The sequence below is a fragment of the Seriola lalandi genome, unplaced genomic scaffold (genome assembly GCF_002814215.2).
Source record: "Seriola lalandi dorsalis isolate HSWRI2012SDOR001 ecotype SW California unplaced genomic scaffold, Sedor1 jcf7180002054973, whole genome shotgun sequence".
NCBI classification, from domain to species: Eukaryota; Metazoa; Chordata; class Actinopteri; order Carangiformes; family Carangidae; genus Seriola; species Seriola lalandi.
The window spans coordinates 1,044,691-1,060,004 of record NW_019525523.1 but is presented as its reverse complement, the minus strand read 5'-3'; the positions used below and the strand labels follow the sequence as shown (position 1 = coordinate 1,060,004).

Below are 15,314 nucleotides of genomic sequence, written 5' to 3'. Positions count from 1 at the left end.
GTCACTGAGACAATGATGTGGTGATCCTAAAACTTTTCCAGGTTAAGGTGGACATCTATGACACCTCACAAGCGTATGTCCAGTCTGTAATTTATACCCAACAATGATGTTGTAAATATATGACTGGAGTGGTGTCACACACAAAAACTGCCATGAAACCAACATCATTTTGGCATCTTAATTTATTTCCAGTCATTTCACTGACTAGACAAACAGTAGTTCAACATTATCACAGAAGTCTCCCCCTGGTGTTGGTGGTACAGGGAGGAAGGAAATCATACAAGAAATGCAGAGGTAATTCTTGTATTTACATTTGGTCCAGGTGCATTTTTTGGAGGGGTTTTTAATGTTCACAGTATTTAATAGACATAGCTGGCTGTGTACAGAGACTGCATAGAGGCCTGGTCAGCTGAGCCGGTGGGCTTGTACTCTCCTTTGGCAGCCAGGCCATTGATCTGAAAAGAGCAACAGAAGGGAAAAGTTAGGGCAAAGTCAAATCTGAGTGTTAATAATCAGCCAAGTTACCTGCACCACATTAGTGTAAGACTGAACAGACAAAAACCTTTAAAATCAATCATTTACATTCACAGAGTGTAAAGTTGAGTAATGCAAGATAAGAGGCATTTAATAGACGGTTCTGTGCATAGTCCACAACTACAAATTGATAAGTGGGAATTATTTATCAGTGTCTATTCATTACAAAACAGCCACTCATGCCCTCTGAGGCTTACCTTGGCTCTGTTGCAGAAAGCCTGCTGTGCAGCTGCCTTGTTGGCAGCTTTGCCCTGCCAGGCTGCGAGAGCAGAGGCCTGGAGTGCGCGGCCGTAAGAGAAGGTCAGCTTCCAGGGGCGATGGAGGGGCACCTGGTTGATGGCGTTCAGATTGAGGGAGGCCTCCTCCTCACTCTGGCCTCCAGACAGGAAGCAGATGCCTGGAAAGACACAGAGCAGAGAACGCTACATGCACTTCTTTTACTGAGAAACTGGTTTGTAGAGGAAAAAGCTGGCCTTATGACACTCACCTGGCACAGCAGCGGGGACAGTGCGCCTCAGAGCAGTCACTGTGGCCATGCCAACCTGCTGAGGGGTGTACTTTGTGGTGCAGGAGTGTCCAGCTGTGACCATGTTGGGCTTCAGCAGAGTGCCCTCCAGGTACACATGGTGATCAGACAGAGCCTTGTACACAGCAGCCAGAACCTGTTGATGAGACAGATTTATTACGACACCGTGCTTTAAAAATCTCATCCGACTGGGATCAACATGTTACTGCTGGTGGTCTTCTATCTGGCTAAATAAACCAGAGATAGTGAACCAACCTTCTCTGTGATATACTGGCAGCGCTGCAGGTCGTGGGTTCCGTCAGGCAGGATCTCTGGCTCCACAATGGGCACCAGGCCATTCTGATTGAGCACATGAATGTAATGTCAAAATGAGAGCCTCACAAACAAACACACTGACCAAGCTGAATTCCTTTTGTCATTTCTGTGGAAAATTAGAGCTATACAAAACACGCACACACCTGTTGGCAGATACTGGCATATCTGGCAAGGACATTAGCGTTCTCTGCAATGGCGAGAGCTGATGGGCAGCCATCTGAGATCTTCAGCACACACCTCCACTTGGCAAAGTCACATCCGTCCTTCTTATACTGGGCACACCGCTCCGAGAGGCCATCCAGACCTGTAAGGAAAACCCAGTTACTGAATGTTGCTATGCTATGATAGCAGGTTTACAGTTAGTTTATTGTTTTTCCCACATCACTACAAATCTGAGCAGTTTAGACCGTCCCTCAGTCTCATAGCTTTGTCAAACTCTTTAATCCGAGTTGCTTTTGATGAAATATGCCAGTGCACTAATTTTCCATAGAAAGGTTCCAATTGAGGGGCTAATATTGGCATCATTTTGCAGAAGTAAAACAAGTAGAAAAAACAATCTTTAATCCATTTTACCTTGTGTGGTGGTCTCTCCATCTGTTCCGTTCAGACCAGCTGTGCCTTTGTCCACCTGAAGAAAGAAAACCAAACGCGTCCATTAATCTCCAAATGTGAAGGACCAGAAAATGTAACCTTGGCCTCAGGCTCTGTAGGCTCCTCACCTTGATGCCAACAACAATGCCCTTATCCTTGATGACCTGGGGGAAGAGCTTGCCGCTATCTGATTTCTGGTAGAGCGTCTCGTGGAAGAAGATGACCCCACCCACACAGTTGGACATGGTGGCGTCAGAGGAGAAGAGGAGCTCACGGAAGCAGCGGCGGTTCTCCTCGTTGTTCTCCACGTTGATTTTCTGCAGGCGCTTTCCCATGGTGCCTTAAAAGAAGAGGACATGGAGGTCATATCAGAAGCCCACTCTGCGGTCACCTCTCAACGCAGAAAACTGACTTGAACTTGAGGCTCACCTGTTGACTCATCCGCAGCCAGGATTCCCTTTCCTGGAGCCACGATCCTCTGAGCAATGTCAGAGAGCTCCTTCTTCTGCTCCGGAGAGAGGGATGGGAACTGATGAGTCATCCTAGAAGAGAGAAACAAGTTTTTTTCACTGACCGGTCTTCAGAAACGCTAAGACTGTAGTATGAGGAAGATTTGATCCTTTTTTTCCCCCTCCATCAAAAATAAATAAATAAATAAAAAAAATGAACTTGACATTCTGCTTCTCTTGCATCACCACTGTAAATATTTGGCTTACATAGCTGAACTTTGGCCTTCACACAGATAAGTTCTGCCTCTTGATGTGCAACACAAGTTCACAGTTCATTTAAAGTCGTTGACTGCATGAGGTTTTCCCAGTGGAAAATTAAGATTTTGAGCATGATTTACAAACATGCATTAATAAACAGCAGGTTGAAGGCGTGTATTCGTTTCATTACAAGGATTTGCACACAGCAAAGGCACGCTGGCAACCTTAGACAGACAACACACGTCCATCTTAAACATACAGCCGCTTCAAACTTTGTTTGAGCATCCCAATTTATCCATTGAACTCGAGCATACAGAATTAACGACCCGTTTATCCGGTTCTAGAAACTGCATGCTACACAAAAGCGCCTCTTAAATCCCTGTCTGCAACGTCAGTTCCATGGCTGCACATTTAGAGACATGAGGAAACCCAGAGATGCAGCCCGATCTTGCAGGAACTAGTGTAGATGAAAACAAAAACATGGAAATCTGCGAAGTTCAAATAAGCAAGAGTTAAAAAGTTGAAAGCACGTCTTACTTGAGATTTATAATCAAACAGCGACGACGGAGCAAATGTCAAAGGGTCCTCTGCGGCCTCCCTGCTGTAACTGAGTGAGAAGACCGAAATCTGGGCACAAAGCTGTATTTATTGCGTGTTTGAGGTTGAGGAGGGAGGTGCTCGTGATGTGGCGGGGCGTGTGTCACCTCGATAACGCAATTGGCCCGGTCAGACAGATAGAGGCGGTGTTTGCACGCTGTGGCATCAATGTGCTCTTTTGTGGACTTTAAGTTCATATCTAACTCAGTGCTGCCGGGGGGGGGGGGGGGGGGGGGGGGGGGGCATGCTGGGAACACAATGTGTCGTCTGAAACAAGTTATGAAGTCGAAGTCTGCATGCGAGCACGCATCACACAGCTCTGCCACAGCTCCGCCTCCATGCAAACTGTTGCAGCACTTTGAGAAATGGTGAAATGTATTGTGAGAGGCCTGCTGCAATGTTGTAAATCAGGTTTCTTTTGTCCTGGTGAAAGTTTGGATTACAACAGCATATAACAATGTGTGTTTATGTAATCTGGGAGTACTCACAGATTCATTCCTGTTATTCTTCCCAAACATCTTACAAGCAGAGATCAATTTTCAGTTGAGTACTGGGGCCCTAACTTATGGAACTCTTCTTCTACTCTTCTTCATTTGGTTACATCTTACCTCAGAGACTTTAAACTCTGTGTTGTAATTTCTTTTTTCAGATAAAAACACATATTTTAACAGTGAGGATATGTTTTATATAATTTAGGTAGAGGTAATCTGTTCATCGTGTAGGTAGTCCTTGCATATGAACTTTGAGACTTATTTGGATTCCGTTTGTTTGATTGTTACTAGGGCAAATAAACAAATTAGTGTAACTTTTGATGGGAGATGTATCTAGTTCTGATAAGGCTTGTCTACATTGTAGGCCATTTATGAACTTTTTTATGTTATTGTAATTGTCATCATAATTGTTTGACTTGATCTTTATTTGAGGTTTTATGCAGTAATATGGAGTGCTATTCACTATATAGTTTCATTACACTAGTATAGGACCATGTTGCATGGTTTCATTTATTGGATACAAATGATTTGCCATTAACCAGAACTGGAGAAAAACCTGCTTTTTCATGCTCCTTGTTTATCTGCCTTATGCGTCACATCACTTGTCAAACACGTCATGCAGAAACAGTTCTCAAATCGATTGCTGAAAATGGACCAAAAAACATCAGTCCATGAGTGACCTCAGCAGATAGGGATATTTCAACCCACAGGCTGGGGTAACTCACAAACGATGGCAAATCTGTTTTTACACAACCTGGACTCTGCACCAGGTGCAGTGTACCCTTTAATACTGCTGATCAGAGTTCAGTCCCTGTCCATGAGTCCCTTTTTACATAAGGATTGAGAGAGAGAGAGAGAGAGAGAGGGAGAGAGAGAGAGAGAGAGAGAGAGAGAGCAAGCAAGCAAGCTGGAGAGTGCAAAATGTCAAGAAATCTTTGCTTACCCCCAAACCAAATTATTACAGTGTGGTTATTTTGGTTACCTGATAGTTGCTGCTATATCCCCAAACACGGCAACTTCCATAGATCCATGGACATGTGTGGGTTTCAATACAACACTGCAGCACACAAAGTATCTCTATTCCATATTGCTTAGATTAAGACATTTCTGAATTATTCTAGTAGTTTTGACAGAATGAAATCATCCATACGCATTGCAAATGGTAGTCTTAATTTAGCTGCATGCTTTTCAGTTTCTTGGATTATAACTCAATGTTTGGGAATTAGTAGGCTACATTTATCTTATTGGACTGCACTCTTATAGGCTACCGTAGGGCAGGATCAACAACAGCACAAAGAAGGCAACTGACCTCCAGGGTGTATGTAACTGTGCGTCAGTTGCTTTTTGGTGGTTTGATTACTTGCAAATTTGTTTGTGAATATGCACCATTGAAATACAATATTGAGTGGTTCCTGCATCATTGTGATACCGTGACCCCATTTTGTACAGGGAATGTTAACATCTATTTCTAACTCCTGCTAGTTTACTATATATTTTTAGTTTATATTGCTCTCCAATGGTGTATTCCCCTGATTAAGTTGTGTTTCATCAAATCACCACAACCCATCTGACTAACAGTAAAGCAGGGCTCACGGTAGTACTCCAGTATAGAAGTGCCAATTGGTTTGTCTGTGCAAAATAAAATAAATCTTCCATCTATAATCTGCTGTATACTTGCACTCTGCTAGATGTGAAGTTGGTTTTACCAGAGGCACCAGCAGCAAACTTCTGGCCTCCAAACCAAAACTGATTGTTCCCCTCCATGTCAACAGGGGGCGTTGAGTCAGCTGAAGGTTGTCCCACTTAGATTGTCGACGCTTCCGTTCCCGAGAGGCAAGGAGCCGCAACATCAACATCCACCGACAGATTCACTCAGTAACACAAAACTCTTAACATTAAAAGCGGTAAGACTTCGGTCGGTGTGGTTGTTGCTGACAACATTACAAAGTAAATGCATCGATGTGTCGGGTTAGAATCGGGTTTTCCTGAGCATCAACAGCATTTAAAGCTAGCGTTAGCAAACGGCTAACGTTAGCCTGCCGTTACATTTGCTGTTTTAATCAGCTTGTTGTGTTTTAAAATGTGACAGTGGGTCATTTTGGGGATATTTCTTTGGACTACTCACCTCTAGGGGTAATAAGGTTTCCGAATAAATATTAAAGCAGCTGTCTTTGGCCTTTAGCGTGTTGTATGCCCAGCAGATGGTAGTTAGCTTTGTCGTTCAAACCGCCTGGGTTTAACGCTAGCTATTAACAGTCACGTTCTACTCTTTCTAAAGTCTCCGTTTGTTTCAGGAGTCTGAGGATGTCGGGACAGAAGCGTCCTGCTGACCCCAGCGGCGGCCCCTCGTCCTCCGGTGCACCCTCAGAGAAGCGGAGGGAGAGGGAAGGAGAGGACGGAGGTCCCGGTGTCAGCGCCGCTGCCGGGGGGAGCACCGCGGTGGAGACGGTCATCAAACTGGGAGGGGTGTCTAACTCAGTGAGTTACTCTTTATTATCCACCATGCTGCCAATTTAACATTTACCTCAGGAGTGTAATGTCTCTTTGTTTGGCTGCTCCTACGTTTCATTCTCAAACTTGAATCGATTCTTTTTCAGGAAGAACAAGACATCAAAGCTCTCCAGGCTAAGAATCGAAAGTTGGGAGAAGCTCTTGATCAAAGACAGGTAAATGAATTCTCCAGTATGTGTCCACAAATCACACTGGAAGCCACACTTGCATCCCCTCTTCCTTTGAGGAAAGTTAAAGTCTTGGCTTTTTGTCTTACAGGTGATCGAGGATGAGTTGCGAGAGAGAATTGAGAGACTGGAGACCCGCCAAGCCACTGATGATGCCAGTCTGCTGATCCTCAACAGATACTGGAACCAGGTAGACACTCACTGGTGGAGTTTAGAGTCTGGCGCAAAAACATTAATAGTCTCCTCTTCGACAAGATCAAAAAGCTGACGTCTTATGTCATTTTCTCTCCTTCAGTTTGATGAAAACGTCCAACTGATCATCAGGCGTTATGATCAAGCAAGCAGCGAACCCGAGAAATCTCCAGCAGGTGAAGGACGGAGCCTGAAGCCAGAAACACCAGAACCTGATGGCGACTCCAATCAGGAGAGGGCCAAGGACAGAGGTTAAAACAGAACTGACACAGAATCATGACTTTGAAAGCAAAAACCTTCAGATAACTGATTGATAAACTAGAGATGCCCTTTTTCCTTCTGTCATCACCCAGGCCACCAGGGAGAGACGTCAAACTCCTTCCTGGCCACGCTGGCGAGTAGCAGCAGCGAGGAGATGGAGGCTGAGCTTCAGGTGAGAGTGGAGTCAAGCCAGAAACAGGCCAATCGTGTGGTGGAGATCTGTGAGTGTCTGAGGCGCACCGTGGACCAGCTGAAGACAGAAGTGGACCCTGGAGCTGGTGAGATAAAAGATTTGGGGACATGATGACATTGTGGTAATGGAGTAAAGCTGAGGATGAAATGTATTTGAAGTCAGTTTATGTGTTTGCACTCATTAAATGCGAAATCATTGTTGCTTTTCTTTCCAGAGGGCAAGTTGTGGCAGGTAGCTTCAAAACTGAATGTGCTCCTGACCAGTGAAAATGAGCGGCTGCTACAGCTGACTGAGGACCTCAAGCAGAAGTACAGTCACATGACAAGCGAGGTACAGATGTATATACATATATATGTTCTCCCTTATTCTTTGTCCCAAAATGCTGCCCCTCAGGTCAGGCACACCTTAATAGTTAAAAAATGCCAAATAGGTTATCAAGTAAATCTGATTGTGAGTGACATAAACCAAACCTTTTTACTTTAATTTGTGTTTTCTGTCTCTCATTAGCTCTAGTAACAGTTTCTTTGTCCTCCTGTCTTTTCCAGTCCCGGTCTCTGGGTCGTGCAGCTAACAAAGCAGACCAGCGTGTGAACGAACTGCAGGTTCTGATCGAGGAGCTTCAGTGGGACATGGAGAAAATCCGCCGCCGAGAAAACCGACTGAATGCCCACCTGATTGAGATACTGGAGAGGGTGAGGATGATGTGGATTTGTGTTGGAGTTTAAGTCAATTGATGTTGTGTCATTACAAAATGAATGTTTGTTTATGTTGAAGTATGTTATAACACTCCTTTTGCACCCCAGGTGAACAGCAAAGGCTACAAGGTGTGTGGGGAGGCCAGCAGTGTATGTGGGACCATTACCATTAACAAGAGAAAGGTAAGGACCTGTTTGGTTTTGTATCGATTTTATTTATTTATTTATTTTTATTTATTTAATTTTTTTTGTTAAATTCTTGATTTTTTTGTTTTTGTTTCATTCCATACCTTTCATTCTATACTTTTTCCTCTTCTGTCCTGACAAAAAGTTTGAGGAAATGAACAGCGAGTTGGAGGAGAACCGGGAGCTGGCAGACAACCGTCTGACTGAGCTGCAGAAGCTCCAGCAGGACCTGCAAAATGTTCACCAGGAAAACAACAGCATGAAGGTACTTATCACAGTTATCACACACCATTGATTTGTCTCAAGTGTTCGGAAGCTGAAAATGTATCACTCATGAATTGCAGTGCATTTAGAATTATGGCTGCTAATTTCACTGTCACTGAACCAAAGGATGTTAATTTACTGCCATGATAAAAAAAAAAAAATTAAATATATAAATATTTGAATGGAAGCAAAATCAAAATGAGTGGACTTAAAAATTAATTTTCACATATAATAAGCCTTGCACTTCTGGGAAAAAAGATCATTATTCAGCACTTTACTGTATTAAATATTTTTTTCTGTTTCTGTTTTTTCTTTTTGGCCACTGTCTCCGCCTCTATTTCCTTCTTTTCTCTTTGTTCACCTCAGGCGGAGCTGATGAGTCGAGCAGAGGGCATGGTGAAAGAGACTTCAGAGTATCGCTGTCTGCAGTCGCAGTTCTCTGTCCTCTACAACGAGTCTCTGATCCTCAAGGCTCAATTAGACGAGACACGCGCTCGCCTCGGCACTACCAGGACGGCACGCCTTCGTCAGCTGGAGCACATGGAGGTAAGCTGTGTGTGTTTGTGCCGGTGTCAGTCTGTGTAACCTTCATTCCCATCTTACACTCGCTTTCCCCTCTGTGTGCAGAATGATGAGGTGGCTCTGCAGAGGAAGGTTCGTACGGAGGTGTTTCAGCTGGAGGACACACTGGCTCAGGTCAGGAAGGAGTACGAGATGTTGCGCATCGAGTTTGAACAGACTCTCGCTGCCAACGAGCAAGCAGGTAACTAACAGGTTGTGGTTTATATAGTAACAGTAGAGCTTTGATCACATCAGATTCCTTCCCACAAAAAAATATTTATGTGTGTTTTATCTTTCTCCCTCGCTTTCTTTTATACCTCTGACTGCCTACTCGTCTCAGGTCCTATTAACAGGGAGATGCGGCACTTGATTAGTACACTGCAAACCCACAACCAGCAGATGAAAGGAGAGGTAGTGAAATACAAGATTAGGCTGAGAGAGACACAAGCTGAACTGAACCAGGTGGGTCAGAAGGAGAAGGAAAGAAACTCATGCACAAGAATCTGTGTTAATTAAATAGTAACACACAGATATGTGTTGTAATCGATTGGAAATTGAGAAGCAGATAACGGTAGCTTGCCACCCCAAAAGTCATCGCATTTATCTTGTTACCTCTGTAGGTCCGAGCTTCAAAGGGCAACGCCATCCTCCAATCACAGTCAAGCACAGAGATGGACGTGAAGGATGAGACATCCTCTCCTTCGACCCCAGCCGTCTCTGGAGAACCTGTGGTTAAGACAGAGCCTGACAACGGCTCCTCGACACCCAGCAGCACTGGTAACTAACACCTTGTTAACTGACCATGAAATCTTATTTCCTATTTTATTATGTTATGAATAGTCTAAATGTCATTTTTGCATGTTTGACATTGTTCTTATGTTCCATATTAAGACTGTCCTGGTTGACAATTTCCCTGTTTCCTCGTCTTTCTGCAGGTGCCTCAGTGAAAACAGAGCCTGGAGTGGAACCAGAGGCAACGATAAAAGATGAGGAGAAAGACGAGAGGAAGGAGAAGGAGGAAAAGAAAGATAAGGACATTATAAAGAAAGAGGAGAAAGACAGAGAGCGAGAGAAAGAGAAGGAGAAGGAGAGAGAGAGACCGACCCGCAGCAGTGGGAGCAGCAGCAGCGTGATAAAGGAAGAGAAGGAGAAGCCAGGGAGCAGTAGCCAACCTGACGAGTCAGCCGGGGAGCGCTTGTCTATGGTCGGTGGGTCAAAGAGGAAGGAGATGGAGCAGCTGAAGATTGTCCGAGCAGAACTCAAGTAAGTCGCATTGTGTGGAAGTTGGTTTTTATTTTATGTGATGCTAATTATTTAAACTACCAGATAGATGAGGAAGACCTGGGTGACCTGTTGGTTACTGGGACTGACGTCAGCAAGCATTCAACCATGCTGGGTCATTCAATTTTTTGTCATCACTACATAAAAGTATATAAACTAACACTGCACATTACAAAGAAATTATAAAAGCTGAAAAATATTGCGATAAATACATACCATCAACATGTCAGATGTTTTTTTTTTTTCTGTTTCACCCACACCTAGCTTGTCATAAGGTGAATAAATTTTCTTATTCTTTGAAATCTGCTGTTTTTTGCCCCTTGATCTGAATTTTAAGTGGATGTTGGGAGATTTGATTTAAACACCATATATTTGCTTTGCCTGTTTGCAGGTGAATTATACGTACCGTATTAATGTTTTAAAGAAATCACAATAAACTGTTCGCACTACAGTTGCAGAATAGTTAATACATGTTCATTTTCTATCCCTTGTTCCAATTTTCTTTTTCTAATATTTGTTGTTATGATTGTATAGATGCAGTGTTTTGTTCTATTGTTTACATTAAGTGGCAGGTAAATTAAACATCTTACCACTGTGAAATGGGTTTGGAGCATGTTTTTCTCCCTCATGTTTTAATCCATGTTAATTTTAAAAACATAACAGGCTTTATTCAGAGTTCTTGTTGATTTTGGAACTTGGATGTTGATGATTTTGGATGTGCAGGAAAGCACAGGAGTCCCAGAGGGAAATGAAGCTGCTGTTGGACATGTACCGCTCGGCACCCAAGGAGCAGAGGGACAAAGTCCAGCTCATGGCTGCAGAGAAAAAGGCCAAGTCAGAGGTGATTGACACTGCACAACACAGTCACCGACAAACATTTTGTTGACATAGTCGACAATTAGTTTTGGTGGGTCACCAATTCATTCCTATACAGCATTTATAACATGATATATGCATATTTGTACTGGATTTTCCAATTGGAATTTATTATTTTTAGGTGAGCAACATTTGGCAAGATAGAATTGTCTACTGTAATTGATTAATTGTAGCATTCCTATAATAATGATAATGACAATGAAAATTTGACTGATCCCAGGGAGAGGAGCTGCGGCAGAGGCTGAGGGAGCTTGAGGAGCGGGAGAGGAGGGAGGGCAAGAAAATGGCCGATGAAGAGGCACTGAGGAAGATCCGGTCTGTGGAGGAGCAGATCGACATCCTCAACAAAAAGCTCTCCATAGCCAAACAGGTGTGTGAGGTGGTCGTTTTCTTTGCAACGCACAAAAACCCTCTGTCTGCTTCTTCTTTCGTTCTGTAACACTCTCTCGCCTCCGTGCTCCCTCTGCAGGAGGAGGACGCACTGCTGAGCGAGATGGACGTGACGGGCCAGGCCTTCGAGGACATGCAGGAACAGAACATCCGCCTGATGCAGCAGCTCAGAGAAAAAGACGATGCAAACTTCAAGCTGATGAGCGAGAGGATCAAGTCCAACCAGATCCACAAGCTGCTAAAAGAGGAGAAGGAAGAGCTGGCCGACCAGCTGCTCACTTTAAAAACTCAGGTCAGGCACCAGGCAACTCCATAAGGTGCAGTCTTGTAAGGATTGGGACAAACAAAGTACAGTGATAACTACTGGCTGTCATTTCTTACTTTCTTATGGACTAACTCAGTTTTCTCTTTTCTAATGTGTGTGTGTGGATGTGTTTTTATTTTTTTGTTTTGTTTAATCTTCATTTTACATAATGTTGTGTCCATGTACAGGTCGATGCCCAGCTGCAGGTGGTGAGGAAGCTTGAAGAAAAGGAGCGCCTCCTGCAGGGCACCATCAGCACTGCAGAGAGAGAGCTGGCACTTCGAACACAAGCCTTGGACATGAACAAACGCAAGGTAACACATGGTTCAGTTATGATGAGCCACAGCTGCAGGGTAAATTCAATCCCAAAAAACAGTGAGCTGTTAAAACAACATATGAAGGGTTGTAAAGTTTGAGAGGAAATGATTCCCACTGAGGATGAATAAAGCCATGTCTTTCATCCTCCAGGCTCAGGACTCTGCATTGCTGTCGGAGGAGGTGCGAACTCAGCTGGAGCAGGTTCAGCAGAGGCTCAGCATGGTCAGAGAGGAGGTCATTGAAAACAGTATCTCCAGGGAGAAAGAGTCCTTCAACGCCCGACGAGCACAGGTAACAACACACACAAATTATTATGTGGCCACAAATAAGCTCAAGCCATAAATGTTAAATATTTATTTTTAAAAGGTGAAATATGCTTCAAACAGATTTATATCCACTGAGGTTGTTTCTGATGGCTTAAAGCATATTGGTGATAAGAAAAGCTAAATGTTTGTAGTCATTTATTGTCCATAGCTGTGATATACAGTAAACATGAGAATCATAAATTGCATTTAACACAGGAAAAACAAATCAATTCTTTTGGTCAAACGACTTGGCATGACTCTTCCTATGACTCTCTTTCACTGCATATTTTCTAATGGCAAATGAGATTTGTGGATTGAGACCCTTTGTCTCCTCCTCACTGCGTGTGAGCTTAATAGTTATTGCCAGTTTCAATTTTGTTGTCCTCTGCTGAAATGGTGAAAACGTTCCACATCACTAACATTTCCACTTTCAGGCTAACCCTTGTTGGTTTCATGTTGTACTCAGATGTCGCAGACTCAAATATTAACATCTAGATTATTGCATTCATGAAGTCAGTTGTCAAATGAAAGTAAAATGTGGAAGACAGGCTCCTTTTACTTACAGCTGTTAACTCTTATTGTGTTTCAGGAGGACATCTCCAAACTTAGGAGAAAGATCGAGAAGGCCAAGAAACCAGCTGAGAAAATCAGCAATGGGGATGAGATCCTTAATGAAGAAATTAATGAATACAAGGTAGGTGTTGGTGATTCAATTTTTTTTTTAACTTTCTATTTTCAATGATCCTGCTCCAGGTCCGCTGTTTCCAGTCTTTGTGCTGAGCTAATGACCTAACCCATTCGTTCTTGTAACTTCACCTTTACCTTAAAGATGTGACAGTGTTCATCATCTTCTCATCTAGCTTCTGCTTTAAGAAAACGAATATGTGCATTTCTGAAAAGTGTCAAACATTTCCTTGGATAACCAGCAGTTAGCTTTGAATGCTAGCATCGAACAATGATGTGAGGGCCATGAAACAGTATGAACTCTACATCCACATTACTACATTTTCGTTTTAAAACACATCTCTTTTGCTACATTTCCTCCTGCTGTCCACATTTCTCCGGAGTTTTCGAACCCCTGAAAACAGAGAGTTTTGGACCTGCTGCTGGCCCCTTGTTGGTTTGAAAACTCCAAGGTTGCATTGTAGTGTTGACAGGCAAAAACAGACACCTTTGGAAACTATTACGTAGATACCTATGGTTACTGATTGGGTCTTATTAGCTACAATTAACAGTGGTGAAAGCAACATGAATAATGAATTACAAGTCTTAGACATTGTTGTCTTTGTTAGTAGCTGTTCGGTTTAATTCTGTATTTTAACACTACAACTGCCTTTGCTGTTTCTCGTTGTATGTATTTTGTGCGACTAATCAACTGCAGAGTGAGAGACAATCTGCGTCCTGTTTGCACCAGCTCTCGCACGCTCAGTGTAGTTTTCCTTTTAAAATGAAAACCCAGTACTGTGGAAGTAGCCTCACCCTCATTTCCTTGATAAGAGCACCTGAGATTATGTGCAGTTATATGTAAATTATACCACAGGGAATGGAATTAACAAGAGTCTTGGGGGTCTGTTTGTCTAAAAGTGGGGGCAGTTAAACTAAAGTTATCTTCATCACTCTGGTTTCCACTAAATGAGCCCAACTGCCAGTGTGATGACACTCTTTTGACAAGAACACAGTGAAACACTTAAAGTTTCAACCAACTGGTGGAGACTGAACATCACACGTTGGGAGCATCCTCAGATTTTTGCGAGATTTGTGATAAACTTATAAACTAAACAGTTTAATATAATCGTGATGAATCTAAACACTTTGGTGTTAAACCCCCTGTATTTACAAAATTTGTCACGGTCACATCAGGTTTTATAATTGGCCTTCGTATCATGCGGTGTGTTCCTCACGAGTTTTCTGGATGAGGACAATTGAGCCTGAAGTGGAGTCTCTATAATCACACGGCCTCCCTGCTGCCCTAAATATTTGTGTCCACTCATTACCAACCATTCAGCTGAGGACAAAACTGGCCTCTCAGTTAATTGTTATCTTCCCCCCTCCAGGCACGTCTAACATGTCCGTGCTGCAACTCTCGGGTGAAGGACGCTGTACTGACCAAGTGCTTCCACGTCTTCTGCTTCGAGTGCGTCAAGACACGCTATGACACACGCCAGAGGAAGTGCCCCAAGTGCAACGCTGCCTTCGGAGCGAACGACTTCCATCGCATTTACATTGGTTAAAGCTGCGCCCCCCCCCCCCGCTGTGGAAGGGTCAGCAAGATAAGCAGTAGTACAAACACTGCTGGGAGCATCACTGCACGCCAGTGTTTGCTCCTCTGACTATGTACATCCCATGCTCATGTATCTACAGGATGCTATCAGTGTGAAATCCAATCCTCTCGATGATTCCAGCCTTGCGGGGCCACACTGATGTTCTGAACAGAACGCTTAAAAAAAAATTTTTTTTTTTTTTTTTTTTAAACAGTGACTGAATTCAGCTCCAGTATCCACTACTTTACTGTCCGTTTTCAGATACTGCTGCAGGAAGAATGAAGAGAAATGAGATTCTGCGAGTTTGCATCACAAGCTGATGTTTGTGGTGTTTGTGTGTGTGCGTGCGTGCGTGTGTGTGTGCGCGCGTGCATTTTAAAACAGGCAATTAAACGAACCTGTGTACAAAGGAAATTGTTAGTACAGTGAGCAGACAGCATTCCTTCCAGTGTAGTAGATGTTTGAATCATGTTGGTATGTATGTATATACTGTATGTCATTATTGTTTCATTTTCTATTTGAAATCTGCCTCTTTTTTTTCTCCAAACTGTCTTTAAATCTAAAGTCTCCTGACTTGATGCTGTGTAATTGCTGTTGCTAGTTATTAAATTGCCATCAAAAATGTCCAGCTTCAATTTCCACGTAACTGTTTTTCAGTCTGAAATGTTTTATCAGACCCTGTGAATAATCTTAACATTTGACCTGGAGCATTAAACCACAAGTCCCAGTGTGCAAATCTGTGTTTATCCCTGTGCACAGCGCCTTCCGCTTTCTCCTCCCCCTCCCCC

At 43.2% G+C, this 15,314-nt stretch overlaps 2 protein-coding genes across 2 annotated transcripts; one reads left to right on the top strand and one right to left on the bottom strand.

Moving 5' to 3' along the window:
• Window positions 1-164: 164 nt before the first annotated feature.
• aldob (aldolase b, fructose-bisphosphate) lies at window positions 165-3,360 on the bottom strand. The gene is made up of 9 exons (XM_023396202.2): window positions 3,211-3,360; window positions 2,396-2,508; window positions 2,095-2,306; window positions 1,949-2,003; window positions 1,519-1,679; window positions 1,316-1,399; window positions 1,022-1,196; window positions 732-931; window positions 165-455 (listed from the first exon to the last, which is right to left on the bottom strand). Exons 2-9 carry the CDS (start codon window positions 2,505-2,507, stop codon window positions 360-362), a joined length of 1,095 nt encoding a protein of 364 aa, XP_023251970.1. The 5' UTR covers window position 2,508; window positions 3,211-3,360; the 3' UTR covers window positions 165-359.
• Window positions 3,361-5,564: 2,204 nt separating this feature from the next.
• rnf20 (ring finger protein 20, E3 ubiquitin protein ligase) lies at window positions 5,565-15,150 on the top strand. Its single transcript, XM_023396203.2, has 22 exons — window positions 5,565-5,665; window positions 6,056-6,239; window positions 6,359-6,427; window positions 6,531-6,629; window positions 6,735-6,882; window positions 6,985-7,170; window positions 7,300-7,415; window positions 7,631-7,777; window positions 7,889-7,963; window positions 8,112-8,231; window positions 8,597-8,776; window positions 8,858-8,993; window positions 9,132-9,253; window positions 9,412-9,568; window positions 9,727-10,054; window positions 10,796-10,913; window positions 11,169-11,318; window positions 11,418-11,630; window positions 11,831-11,956; window positions 12,111-12,251; window positions 12,855-12,959; window positions 14,320-15,150. The coding sequence occupies exons 2-22, from the start codon at window positions 6,066-6,068 to the stop codon at window positions 14,494-14,496; spliced, it is 3,087 nt and encodes a 1,028-aa protein (XP_023251971.1). The 5' UTR covers window positions 5,565-5,665; window positions 6,056-6,065; the 3' UTR covers window positions 14,497-15,150.
• The last annotated feature ends 164 nt before the right edge of the window (window positions 15,151-15,314 follow it).